This window comes from Cucurbita maxima, unplaced genomic scaffold (assembly GCF_002738345.1).
Source record: "Cucurbita maxima cultivar Rimu unplaced genomic scaffold, Cmax_1.0 Cma_Scf00002, whole genome shotgun sequence".
Taxonomy (NCBI): Eukaryota; Viridiplantae; Streptophyta; class Magnoliopsida; order Cucurbitales; family Cucurbitaceae; genus Cucurbita; species Cucurbita maxima.
Window position 1 is genome coordinate 3,997,703 of NW_019272018.1, and position 13,274 is coordinate 4,010,976.

Here is a 13,274-nt window from a genome sequence, read left to right on the forward strand (position 1 = left end):
AAAATCTGATTGTTCCTTTTAGAGAAATGCTCTGACAGGCTTAAGCCACAAGATCTCCTTTTTTTCCTTTCTTAAAAGCAGGAAAGAAGGCTCCCATATTGGATGGCAAAGGAGTTTTCCAACCAAAAGATGATAGGATCTGAGGCCTATAAACACAAAGATTTACCTTAAGGTAGAAGAGTTTTCCATGGTTCTGCTTCTACTCTGACTTAAGGAATGAGTGCACTAAGCTTTAATGTTTATAAAATATAAAATATAGAGAAGAAAAAGAATATGAGCAGCTTGAACATTGTGTACTTCAGTATTAAGATAATACAAGCTCATTTTCTCTAGAACTGCTCGTCTCTCTCTGTTCTGCATGGTCTCTTTATGGGAAGAATTTTGAAGCTTAGAGCTGCATGGTCTCTAAAACTTGAGTAATGCAGCAAGCAATTAGGTCATGCTTTCATTTGGTTGCTTTAGTGAGATCGTATTCTTCCTCAAGCTTAGAGTTGCCTTTAGCCAGACCCGTTTGGTTGCCATAGTGGGAAGGGGTTCTTAGTAGAGAAAAGAATCGCTGAGAGATAGAGACGAATGAGTGGCCGTGCAACATGCTCCAGGTTATTTAAATGATAGAAAACAAATTTGTAAATGTGTGAAAATATTATTAGATTAAATGTAGATTTTTATTTTAATTTAATATTTAAATATAAATACTTATTTATTTTGGTTTCTAAATTATCATTTTGTTTCTGAAAATAAAATTTTAGATTTCAATACTAATTTAGTCACTATAATTTTTGCATATTTTTAATTCATTTTGGTAAATCTTTTTTTAGTTTTATTAATTGATATCACATAGGACAAATCTATTATTATATATATAATTGATTTTTTTAAAAAAATGAAATGAACGGAGTTAAGTCACTTTTAAAATATAAAAATCAAAATGAATAAAATTACTAAGACAAAAAATGAACTAAAATTAAAATATTTCACATAAACTAAAATGAAATAATATAAAAAACTAAAATAGTATTTAAAAAATAATAATGTGGGCCTATTGGGCCGCAATCACTACTAAGCCCAATGGATCAAAACACTGATAAATTGGTACGACCCTGAAACTAGGGTATTGGGCAGATTTAAGTTGTACCCCCTCATCCTGGTGCATCCTTCAAACCCTAGCAAGGTCGCTCTGCTTCTGCCATTTTTAGGTTATCTAAAGTTCCGATTTCTTTGCTCAAACGGATTGAAATAGATAGACAATCGCCTTTGTGACGTTGTTGGTTTTGCTTTTATGCTGCTTTCGCTTCGAATGTCAATTCTCGACATTGTGTTGTTTTCATTATTCATGAGTTCGTTTTAACCGGTTGCAGGTGTAATCGAAGAAGCCGACTGTAGATATGGTTGAGAAAACGAAGGGGAGGAAGGAGGAGGTGGTCAGCAGAGAGTACACCATCAATCTACACAAGCGTCTGCATGGCTGGTACCAACTCATTCTTACATGTTTTTCCTTGCGTTTTTACTCATTCCTCGCTATCAACTGATGTCATACTGCTGCCCAATTAGATCTGTAAGCTGGTTTTTGATGTTCGGCCAATATATATGGCGAGAGAATTTCAATTGCTTATGTTTTGAAAATAATTACGATGCCCTTTTTCTCGTGATTTTAATTATGTAAACTTGTAATCTGGCAACTGTTGTGGCAGGTCAACGTTGTTATTTGTGTCGGTATATACTTAATTGTTGAAATTTCTATAAGATTAGAGCTTGGGGACGAAGGATAAATTTTATCGGTGAATTTCTTTACGAACACGTATCAGTTGATCAAAGAATAATCGCATGAACTGATAGTAGAGGGGTATTGAATATAGGAGATCGAGAAGAGTAATAATAGAGCTAAATCTTGGAGAATTTTTATCCAAATTTGTACCACAAAACGTGAAGAGAAAGACAGTTCAATATAGGTAGTAGTAAGTTTCTCAGGTGTCTGTTATGTATTGTAAACTGGTGGATTGCTTATGCGCTGTTCCTTCTGTCATAACGCTCATTTCAGTTAGTAGTTTCTCCTCTTGCATTTTTGTGTTCGTAGTTTTTCCCCCTAATTTTAATTTCAATCGTGAATTTGGATTCGATTTCATAACTGTAACAACTCCCTAATTCTTATGCTTAACTTGAATTCTAAATAACAGCACCTTCAAGAAGAAGGCTCCCAAGGCCATCAAGGAGATAAGGAAGTTTGCAGAGAAGGCAATGGGAACGAAGGACGTTAGGGTGGACGTGAAATTGAACAAGCATATCTGGAGCAGAGGAATTCGAAGTGTTCCAAGGAGAATTAGAGTCCGTATTGCACGCAAGAGGAACGACGACGAAGATGCAAAGGAAGAACTGTATTCGCTAGTCACCGTTGCAGAGATCCCAGCAGAAGGTTTGAAAGGATTAGGGACTAAGGTCATCGCTGAAGAAGACTGATCTGATCTCTCATTCCATTTGCCTTGTTACCTGGTACTTCCAACTTTTGGTGAATTTTCGGTACAAGACTTGTTTTGAGCCAGAGTTATCCTTCATTGCCCTCCCTGTGGTGCACTTGTTTATTTCACTTTGAATACACTATTATTGGAAGCAGTTGATTGATTTAGTTACATTTAGTGTTTGGATTGTGTTTTTAACTTAAGAGGTTCTTCTCTTTACACTTAATTTTGGCATCAATTTCACCTTTCTCTTCTTTAACGCCCTGTTTCTCTACCCATTGCAAATTCTCAAGTGGCAGTATGGAACGCTGATGATATGAACCCTAAGAGTTGGGATATCATCATATGATAAAATGCTGTGTATCTTCAAAAGATATAATCTGGTAGTCATGCAATCTTTATGACATCTTGTTTTAAGAATTATGCCCATTTGTCTATCTTCCATGTTTTTTTTCCCTTTTTCTAATTCACTTTCAACATGAATTAAAAGACACAATTATTGATTATAGGACTGCTTTATCAAACTATGAATATAATAAATAAAAAAAATCTCGGCTACTGCATACTACTAACGGGGATATAATATAATGCTATCAGCTCGGTAAGAACAGAGGATACAATTGATTACAAATTTATGAGACGTCCATAAGTTTTCAGTTAGCTTTATAAGAATACATATAGCCTCTAAGTTTTCGTATTTCCTCGGACGATTCGGCCAGCAAATGATCCACATACAAACAGATTCCAGCCCCGCTGCAATCAACAGAAGCGTGTGAGCACATAGTGAGTTCGAAAGTTCATGTCAAGTCGTAATCTTTTTCATTTTTCAGAAACTACCTGAGAGTACCAAAAGGACGCCAGATAACATCCCATCGAAACCTAGGCAAACTGCAATCAATACAAACATTACAAACTGTAAATTCATTATCATCAAAATAACAAGCTTAAGATCACCCTTACAAGGGCATACCAACAAGTATGAAAAATGACCAAAAGGAAAAAATTCGTTGGAAGAGGCACTATATAACTACTACTATTTGTGCATTATGACTACACTGTACTTTGCTTATTCTATCTCTCTTCTGTTATTACATGTCGAATACCCTCTTGTAAGGTTGTATCTCAACCTGCCATGGTAGTGAAAACCTCTCTTTCCTGCTACTGTACATTTCAGCAATGAAATTTTCTTCTTACATACATGAACTAGACATACGAAGCTGATATAGTTCGCCATTCACAACATACTGCTCTCTAGGAAAATGGGCAAAAGAACCAAAAACAAGAGCATTTGCATCCATCAACAAACTAGGAAAAGAAGAGATTTTAATAGACAAGTCAGACATAAAGTATAGGCCAGTATGTATATCTTCATTCAGGAGCATAATTTTAGGAAAAAAAAATGATTTGAGAGTTTTCCCACCGTACCTAATCATAAAGTATAACCAGAAAACTGAGAGTAGGAAGCCAATGAAGAACGAGCACCATAGCCATCGCCTGTGGTAATTTGACTTGCTAACAATCCCAATGATCGAAAATGAACATGCTAAAATAGCAACCCAATCTGTAGAATTTCAATTGTTGATATTAGCAAGCAAAGATCTCAACAGAGCATCACAGTATATAACTTAAAAACATGACTACAGCTCAATAGAACACGGAAGTGAACTTGGCCATTGCAATATTTGGATATGGGGGGGCCTTTCTTGTATTTCCATTTTGTTCAAGAAATGTTATGTTTTTAAAAAATAAAAGAAACTTTGCCGTGAAATTATCTTCAACATTTGAAGCAAATTGACGGGGTGAGAATCAAACATGCAATAATGAGTGTAAAATAAAGGAGAAATTTGTGAAAAAGAACCTGCAGCTATAATCATCCATGAGCTAACATCCTCCATAAAGTAAGCATGATAACGCTGCAGAAGAGAAAAAAGAAACATCAGTATAATGCAAACTCCATAAGTTTAATGTATCCTTTGCAAGTAACGCGTTCGTCACTAAAGCATATAGAAGTATAACAATTAAACTGGAGTTAAGTTCTTTCAAACTACTGCAAAATATGAACACCATCTGAAGAGGAACAGTGCAGGGCAGGATAAGATTCTCAGAGAAAGTAGCATACCAGTTCCCATGGAGATGAAACCTGCTGAATGATTGAGTAAAGAAGGAAAACCGCGAAGCAAAAAAGAAATGCCGCAAACACAGTCTGATGAACAGTCAGGCACAGAGAAGAACAACAATCAGACACGAGAATCCAAAATTTTCTTCGAATACAGAAAAATTAGGAAAAATCCGTAGATGAATATACAGTCAAACGATACCCTCCATAAAAGACTCTGTTGATCATTTGCCCTTTCGAAGGAGCGAACCATCTCCTCTTGCGCTGTCAATCAAACACCGAATTAGGGCAAAAGTACAACAAAAAGGAAGAAATATGGGAAATTAGTTCAAAGAATGAATCAAGTAAAGATTTCTACTAGAAGAGAAACTTCAGAGAGAATTGATTGATTACCTTGGCTGTCGATGGGACGGGAATCGTCAATGGATGGATCATCCCGAGTGGGTAGAGACAAGCCATCTTCCCGAGATTTCATCAAAACTCTAGCCAACTTCTTGATCGCCATCGCCTACTCCGTGATCAGGTGGTTCAGGGTTCGCAGCCAAGATTGAAGAAGCCACAGCCAGATAGCCGTAGACTAAACCACCGCCTTCGTTACGAACCCTAACCAGCGCTAACTCTAAGTCAACAAAGCCAATCCAGTCCTGCTCCTAATTCAACAACTGCACAATTGGCATTTACCTCAATCCAAATAATAATAATAATAATAATAAAACAATTTTCTATTTTTTTTTTACTGGATGATATATATATATATATATATATTTGTTTGGTTTGAGTTAATTCTTTTAATAAATAAATGATTTTAAAAATCAAGTTTTAATTTTTTTTTTTTAAGAATTATAATTATGAAATAGCTATTGAAATGGTCACACTCCTTTTATAACAAATATTATTATGTGTCACAATCGTACCACAGTTGTTCTAACTTAACCATAGTAAAATATCAATTATACTACAGTTGTTCTAACTTAATTAATAAGTCAGCAGTGCCAAATTCAAATTTTGCATATAATATTAGCGGACATTTAAAAAATATTTTAAAAAAATATGAGATAATAAATACATTGGAAAGAAATCAAAATTACAAATTAAGAGAGAGGGAATTTACAACTAATTATTTTCTTGTTTTTCTCTATTAAATTTAAATAAAATATACAATTATTTAAAAATAAAATAAAAAGGAAAATGGACATGTTCCATTTTCGGACTACAACCCCCAACTTCGTCCCCTTCGCGGGGATGTTTCACCATTACTCTTTCTCTCTCTCCATAAATATATACTATTATATACATATTAATATATTAATAAAAAATATATAATTATATTTTTAATATAAATAAAGTATTTTCTTATAAATAATAATCCTATTCGCCTGTGAAACTACAGAGCTTTAAAACTATTATTCACAAAACCGAAATAATGAATAAAATGTTTTTCTTACAAAAATTTAATAAAATAAAAAAATCCGATCGAGATAGCGACAAGATTCGCGATATCTAGGCAACAACGACAACCCCACAAACGATATTAGAGACCACCCGCAACCGTAAACATTATCCGAATTGGTTTGCCAGCGTGTCACTGTCAAAGCATCTGATTGGACATTTACTTGGTGCAGTTAGGTTGCCACGAGTGAGGTTAATATTTCCCCCTTCATCTCATCCGCTTATCAAACCAAATCCAAATCCAAATCCAAATCCAAATCCCTCTCCCTTTACCTCACTCACCGTCAATTTTTCTTTTTCTTTTTCTTTTTCTTTTTTAATTATAAACATTTATATTTAAAAAAAATTAAAAAACAAATTGATCTTATCCACTTTCACTTCCACTAATCAGAAAGTGCTTCCCCCTCTCTTTTTTAAGGGTTATTCCATGCTCTCGTTCTCAGTGACATAAAAGCTACGTGGATTATACTTTATAGACAAATGGGTCTAATTTTAATTATTTCCAAGCTTTATAATGTTTTAAATCTATAATTATACGTCCACGTCACACTTATTAATAAGTTAATTAAGTGAGCATGTCATCGTCATCGTCAGCACTATAGGATAAGACAAATTTAGTTGTCCCTTTCCAACTAAAATAACTAAGACATCCAACTTGTAAATTTACTATCCATATATAAATATAAAACTGAAAAATATCTTCTTTTGTTTTACCTTCAGTCAAAAAATTATTGTTAATTTACGGCAATGTCGAGGCTGTAGGGGAGTCCACGTAAGGCTGCGTTTGGCTAGGACGTAGGAACCTCGGTGTCCATTCACACTGTGTCCATAATGACACGTTTACGGTCAAACAGGCCGTAGTGGACGCGTGGATTAATTTTACGGCACAAAAGTTTCTGTCGCTTGTGGGGTAGGTGTTCAAATTTTGACACGTGTTTACGGAAGAAGTAATTTAATTTAAGTTAGTGGGAATTCTGTGTTTGTCGGTATATAAGTCCTTCGTTTGTGCCATGTGTCCCTTTGCGTTGTGTCACCTTCCTAAATCTTGCCATCTGTTGACTGTGCAAGCGATGTGCCACGTCAGCGAGAGTGACATAAATTCAAATAATATAATATATATATATATATATATATGCTACATTTTCTTCACAAATGGTAGTCTTATGGCATTCTTTGTGAGAATTTAAAATATTATTTAAAAGAAAATGTATGATTTATTTTGTTGAATTAACTTAGGGTTAGATTTTAGGGACTTGTTGCATGTAGGTGAGCATTTATTTTTTATGTATGATTAATGTGATGGGGTTTCATTTTGATTTGATAGATGTTGACAATATATGTATAATATTGGGGTTATTTAAATTTAACCAAATTTAAAAAAATATTATTACGTGGCAGTAGGGCCCACCGGCCTTGTCGTATGGTCAAGCAGCCATCCTTTGCCATTTTCGAACCAACAAAATGAGTGCTATTGTCTAAAGTTTTGAAAACCTTTTTGTAATAATAATGCATCAAAAATATTAATTCGTAAATAAAAATATTTATTTCTAAAATATTTTTGTAAAAAGAAATAATAGGAGGGTGATCTGGAAAGCAGTAAAAAGAAATTTTGAGATTCTATTTAAATTTTGTTTTGCTTTTTTAAATAAGGATAATAACGAATATTTTATTAAAAAAATAGATGTCTCGCCTATTAAACTATTACAGTAAAAAAACGAGGAGGGTAATGTGGACAAGCTATAGTTATCCGTTAGAAGTATTTAATTTTCTATGGTTACGTAAGTTGCGAAAATAAATGGTGTTATTAATTATGTGAAAATGGAAATTTATAAGACAGTACGGTGACCGTATGATGAGTAACAGTACATGTAAGATCGTGCCACGTGGGGTTGAGGTTACTATAATATCCCAATATTGACGTCCTGGAACTCTCTAGAACCGTTGTTTTTAATCTGACGGTAACGGCTGGGGGTGACTACAGAAGTCACGTTACCGTCTTTTTTTTCTTTTTTAACCGAGGCGAAAAATGGGTAATGAAGTTGAGTTATTTAACTTAACCACGGTTGAGTTAACCTAATCGTAGTAGATGGTTTGGTTCTCAAGTAGTTTATAAACGCCATGGGTATGGCGGTTGTTTTGGCAAGGTGTTTCGTCTGAAACTATAATCCTCCACCGTCACTCTCCGGTTGAAAATGGTGATCGGCCAACGCCACCGACCTGGTCCGTTGCTTCACATCACTCCATTGATGATACCAGATGAACCTGCGAACGAGACGCGGCTTCCTTTTCCTCTGAGTGGAATCTCGGTGAGTTCTGATGACAATGCTAACGGCGGCGATTATTCTCCCTATCATTTGCAGGAAGTCCTAGCGGCATTTCAGCAATATCTGCCTTCGACGAGTGAGTCGGAGATTGAATCTGATTTGGAGTTGTCCGGCCGGGAATCGGATGTTCCGGTGGATGCTTACTCTTGCGATCAATTTAGAATATTCGAGTTCAAGGTGAGGAAGTGTACGCGTGGACGGTCTCATGATTGGACGGAGTGTCCGTACGCTCATCCTGGCGAGAAGGCTCGCCGGAGAGATCCGAGGAAGTATCATTACTCCGGTACGGCGTGCCCCGACTTTCGAAAAGGTAGCTGCAAGAAAGGCGAGTCGTGCGAGTTTGCGCATGGTGTATTTGAATGTTGGCTCCATCCTGCACGTTACAGGACTCAGCCGTGCAAGGACGGGATCAACTGTCGTAGGAGAGTTTGTTTCTTCGCCCATACTCCCGAGCAACTTAGGGTTTTGCCTCAGCAGAGCCCGAGAGACGCGAATTCGCCTGACTCATATGATGAATCTCCTCTGCGGCAGTGTTTGGATGGAACCTGTGCGAAATCGCTTCCGTTTCTGTCTTCTCCGTTGTCTGTTTCGCCGTCGGCGACTCCAGTTGACTCTCCACCCATATCGCCGATGACTAGGTCGCTCGCCCGGTCTCTTGGCTCAAGTTCCGTCAATGAAATTGTCGCATCCCTCCACATGCATCTAAGCAAGGTGAATTCTCTACCATCTTCCTGGAATGTTCAAATTGGATCTCCCGGTTATCCGTCTCGAATCCGCCCTGGATTTTGTAGCCTTCCAACAACACCAACTCAGCCTCCAACAGGTCCAGGAGTTGGGTTGCTAGACTTCACGGACCATGGATTCGTGGAGGAACCGGCAATGGAGCGAGTCGAATCGGGAAGGGAGCTGAGGGCAAAGATGCTGCAGAAACTGAGTGAGGAAAATTCTTTGGACTTGGCTGATTCAGGCCCTTCAGACTGCACACCGGACGTTGAATGGGTATCAGATCTGGTAAACTGAGTCTGGAAATTCAACTTTTGGTTGGTTAAAAGGGAGTTTTCTCTAATCACCATTCAATTCTGATTTTATGAAGGGAAAAAAAAAATATATAGCCTAAGCTATGCCGTTTGTTTCATATGTATATACATAATGGAAAGTAAGCTGAACTGATGAAGATAGGATTGAATTATTACTTGTATGAGCCTTAAATATCTGTATATATGGCTCTGCTCTAGATTTTGATGGAGAAGAAAAGAATTCCGTCTGACTTCATGTATAGCTAATTAGTACTGATCGATCATTGTGATTATGTTGGAAGTTAATGTTATTCCTAATGCAATTTTATGGATGAACTTGATTGAAATTACTGATCCAGATATTGTTTTTGTTTGTGATGAGCTTTCGTGTTGGTCATGCAAAATTGGAGGAGATATTTCCATGATTCTGCCCCTGCTTTTACAGGGAATAAGATAAATGCAAATATTTTCCATACCTGAAACAGGGGAATTCAGATATGGGGGAATCGATTCGAGAGTAACTTGAAAATTGAAGTGAATCTTTATGTGTTGACCTTTCCAAACTCGTGCTTTTGTTTGTTTGTTTGTTTGTTTGGGATTGAAGTATTATATTAATTTTAATTGAATTCAACAAATGGGTAGTAATTTGATCTTACTTTTAAGGTGTAAATTGGATATGTATTGATATATTCAAAATTTTAGGGGTCGAGTTTTGGGCTTAAATAATATATGAATGATTCTTCAACCATCAACCGGTATGTGTTACCAACTCGAGAAGCCAACGTTTAGGAATCGGGTTATTTTAACAGTTTAAATGGGCTTCGACTTGATTTCAGTGGGTTTTTTTACGACGATGTTCATAGTCCGTGAGTGCTCTACATGATTCTTTCGTGGAAGTGTTCGTAAATTCAGACTAGTTGTCTTCCCTTTGTGTCCACCAGTATTTTGTTTGTTCCATGTGTAATAGCTTAATAGATATTATTCGCTTTTTAACTCTTTACGTATCTATAAGACGTGTTATGTTATCTTTTGTTATCTTTTTCAATCGACGTGAGACCTCATATCAACCCCTTTTGAAGCGAGCTTTGTGGCTCACACATTACTCGATATCTGGCTCTGACACTATTTTGTAACATTTCAAATCTATCGCTAGCAAATATTGTTCGCTTTAACTTGTTATGTATCGTTATTAGTCTTACGATTTTACTATTTGGGAAGGATTTTATGGCTTTATAATAAATATTTGGTTCTTACTGTTCTAATTCTGATTTCATTTGTAACATTTTCAAGAACATCTGATTTCATTTGTAACATTTTCAAGTTCTTTGTTATTAGATATTGTCCACTCTAGCTTGTTACACTATTAGGAAGATATTTTCACACCATTACAATGAAATGCTCCAAACTGTGTATGCAACTTTTAAGCCAATTGATCCACCAGTAGCGTCCCAATGTTACTTTGGGTGTCTTGACGCTGTGATGTTCAACTTCATGCCATGCTTGATGGTACGAATGACTGCTCAATGATGAAGATTGTCTCGATGTTGGTGTCTGACCCTCAATTGCATACCTTGTTAAGTCTCAACCACCCAAACATTATTATCCCTAAAACATAATAAATTATTGTAATTAATTTATGTAAGGTCTCACGTCGAGAGGGAAACAAAACATCATTTATAATGGTGTGAAAACATCTTCCTAATAGACACGTTAATCATGAGACTGACAAGCTAAAACGGACAATATCAGTGTGCCAACGAGGACGTTGGGCTCCCAAGGAGGTGAATTGTGAGATCCCACATCGGTTAGAGAGAGAAACGAAACATTCTTTATAATAGTGTGGAAACCTCTCTTAACATATGCATTTTAAAACTGTGAGGCTGATGACGACAAGCCAAAACGGACAATATTTACTATCGGTGAGCTTGGGTTGTTACAAATTGTATCAGAGTTATACACTGAACAGTGTGCCAGCGGTGACGCCCCGAGGTTTGAGCTCCAGCGTTAATGTGTGAAGAGGGCAAAGTGAGAAACCAGGTAAAATACGGTAAGGAGTAAGAAAGAGTAACAATATAAGCAAAAAGCATTTGGTATTTAGAGCTTGAAATGGCAACCAGTTCGGAGAGCAGAAGCATGCCGTCTCCATGCGTTCCCCACATGTGCACCCTCCCTTTGACCACTCCCTCTTCTCCCTTCCCATTGCCCACTCCCCATCATACTATATATATATATACCATAGCTCCATCCATGGCGGCCCTCTCTCGCTAAACTCGTCTCCTTCTCCATGGGAAGAGCTCCTTGCTGTGACAAAGCCACTGTCAAGAGAGGCCCATGGTCTCCTCAAGAAGACGCCACTCTCAAAGCCTTCATTCATAAACATGGCACTGCTGGCAACTGGATCGCTCTCCCTCGCAAAGCTGGTTTTTTTTTCCTCTTCTTTTTCTCTTCGTCTTACACAAGTTTGTTATTGTTTAACCGGTTGCCCGGCCTGTTTCGTGTTTCTCCGCATAGGACTTAACCGCTGTGGCAAGAGCTGTCGTCTCAGGTGGCTGAATTATCTCCGACCAGACATCAAACATGGTGGCTTTACCCTCGAGGAAGACAACCTTATTTGTACCCTCTATTCCACTCTGGGAAGTAGGCAAGTGAAACAAAGTATTCTTTAGGGTTAGGTTTTATTATTTGATTTAATTATTTGAATTAGATTTTAAATAGTCCTACTAAATTTATTTTCAATATATTATGTAAAGCTATATATTAGCCAATTTCAAATTGTGATATTTCTCTTCTAATCTTTTTTAAGAAGGTAAGAGGGATGATATCATTTTTTTTAAAATTCAGGTGGGCTGTTATTGCATCACAATTACCGGGAAGAACCGATAACGATGTAAAAAACCACTGGAATACGAAGCTGAAGAAGAAATTCAATTCATTTTCCGAACGGTCAGCTCCCACAATCGCCGCCGTAACCCAGCAGAATGCGATTACCAACATGGCATTTCCAGCCAACGCGCCGCCGTATTCCGCTGCTGCAGATTGGTTACGATTCGATGAACAAATGGACGGAAACTTGATGTTTGCAGATGCTAATTTTGATTTCAAGCACGACCCAGAAGATCAATTCCCGATGTTGTGGAACCCACAAGAATTATCCACTTCCTCGTCTAATTCTTCGCTACCTGTAGAGCAAAACCAGGTCCCATTTGGTGGGAACGACGGCGAAACTGTACTGAGTTATGGGTTTTATCAATACCCATATGGAGATGTAATGGAAGGATTGGATTTCAAGTAAGATGGGATGAATTAAGGTTTAATTAAGGAGTTAATTAGGATTGATTATGGTAATTAATTAGAGTGGGAGGACTTGGTCAAGAAAGGACATGTTGTGTTGTTAGAGTTTGTTTGAATATCATATGGTTTCATTTGATGAAGTCAGCGAAGACTTTGTTTGTTTCTGACTCGTCAGTGCTCACAAATCTTGTGTTTGTTAAAGCTTAGAATTTCTTTTTATTTATTTATTTTAATTTGACTACAAGCTCAAAATGTCCATGTTTCCCTTTTGTTTTTTTTTTCTCCTTCATAATATTAGTAATATTCAACGTGGAATTGATATTTGATTGAATGTTTATAGTCGATATTAGAATATAGTCTTAAATGAATAAAGTAGATAAGACAACTTTATTAGACATGTCTTTGTGCATTAATTACTAGATATGTTCATTTTCCTTGTAGAGTCTAAATAGAGAGGGATTCCCCGTCTAGACAGGAAATTGAGGAGGCAGTGGGTAACATTTTTTCTCAAATGGGCTTAGTGTCTAGGTTTGATACTATTTGTAACGACCAAAGTCAATTGCTAGTAAATATTGAATCCCTAATGAGGTGAACACTAGGCAGTGTGCTAATTGGGACATTATGC

At 36.8% G+C, this 13,274-nt stretch overlaps 4 protein-coding genes across 6 annotated transcripts; 3 read left to right on the plus strand and 1 right to left on the minus strand.

Annotated features, from left to right (window-relative positions):
• The first annotated feature begins 1,085 nt into the window (after positions 1–1,085).
• Positions 1,086–2,708, plus strand: LOC111496355 (60S ribosomal protein L31-like). 3 transcript variants are annotated; one of them, XM_023146793.1, is made up of 3 exons: positions 1,086–1,171; positions 1,359–1,468; positions 2,175–2,708. In XM_023146793.1, exons 2-3 carry the CDS (start codon positions 1,386–1,388, stop codon positions 2,452–2,454), a joined length of 363 nt encoding a protein of 120 aa, XP_023002561.1. In that variant the 5' UTR covers positions 1,086–1,171; positions 1,359–1,385; the 3' UTR covers positions 2,455–2,708. The 3 variants fall into 3 exon arrangements, with proteins under 3 accessions (XP_023002561.1, XP_023002546.1, XP_023002553.1); XM_023146778.1 differs by having other exon boundaries at positions 1,108–1,196; XM_023146785.1 differs by having other exon boundaries at positions 1,147–1,264.
• Positions 2,709–2,936: 228 nt separating this feature from the next.
• On the minus strand, positions 2,937–5,225 carry LOC111496345. The gene is made up of 7 exons (XM_023146767.1): positions 4,963–5,225; positions 4,772–4,833; positions 4,573–4,656; positions 4,312–4,366; positions 3,879–4,014; positions 3,291–3,341; positions 2,937–3,206 (listed from the first exon to the last, which is right to left on the minus strand). The coding sequence occupies exons 1-7, from the start codon at positions 5,072–5,074 to the stop codon at positions 3,107–3,109; spliced, it is 600 nt and encodes a 199-aa protein (XP_023002535.1). The 5' UTR covers positions 5,075–5,225; the 3' UTR covers positions 2,937–3,106.
• A 2,920-nt stretch (positions 5,226–8,145) lies between these two features.
• Positions 8,146–9,708, plus strand: LOC111498425 (zinc finger CCCH domain-containing protein 20-like). The gene has a single exon (XM_023149676.1). It carries the CDS (start codon positions 8,211–8,213, stop codon positions 9,360–9,362), a length of 1,152 nt encoding a protein of 383 aa, XP_023005444.1. The 5' UTR covers positions 8,146–8,210; the 3' UTR covers positions 9,363–9,708.
• A 1,821-nt stretch (positions 9,709–11,529) lies between these two features.
• Positions 11,530–12,811, plus strand: LOC111498442 (transcription factor RAX3-like). The gene is made up of 3 exons (XM_023149699.1): positions 11,530–11,778; positions 11,870–11,999; positions 12,200–12,811. Exons 1-3 carry the CDS (start codon positions 11,643–11,645, stop codon positions 12,648–12,650), a joined length of 717 nt encoding a protein of 238 aa, XP_023005467.1. The 5' UTR covers positions 11,530–11,642; the 3' UTR covers positions 12,651–12,811.
• Positions 12,812–13,274: the final 463 nt, after the last annotated feature.

Bases quoted from the DNA above. Each gene is read 5' to 3' on its own strand.
- LOC111496345 (XM_023146767.1), bottom strand. From the start codon at position 5,074: ATGGCGATCAAGAAGTTGGCTAGAGTTTTGATGAAATCTCGGGAAGAT. The intron at 4,657-4,771 runs GTATCGTTTGAC...ACTGTTCATCAG, and splicing joins AACAGAGTCTTTTATGGAGG to ACTGTGTTTGCGGCATTTCT. The intron at 4,015-4,311 runs GTTCTTTTTCAC...GAAATTCTACAG, and splicing joins ATGGATGATTATAGCTGCAG to ATTGGGTTGCTATTTTAGCA.
- LOC111496355 (XM_023146793.1), top strand. From the start codon at position 1,386: ATGGTTGAGAAAACGAAGGGGAGGAAGGAGGAGGTGGTCAGCAGAGAG. The intron at 1,469-2,174 runs GTACCAACTCAT...TCTAAATAACAG, and splicing joins CACAAGCGTCTGCATGGCTG to CACCTTCAAGAAGAAGGCTC.
- LOC111498425 (XM_023149676.1), top strand. From the start codon at position 8,211: ATGGTGATCGGCCAACGCCACCGACCTGGTCCGTTGCTTCACATCACT.
- LOC111498442 (XM_023149699.1), top strand. From the start codon at position 11,643: ATGGGAAGAGCTCCTTGCTGTGACAAAGCCACTGTCAAGAGAGGCCCA. The intron at 11,779-11,869 runs GTTTTTTTTTCC...TTCTCCGCATAG, and splicing joins CGCTCTCCCTCGCAAAGCTG to GACTTAACCGCTGTGGCAAG. The intron at 12,000-12,199 runs GCAAGTGAAACA...TTTAAAATTCAG, and splicing joins TATTCCACTCTGGGAAGTAG to GTGGGCTGTTATTGCATCAC.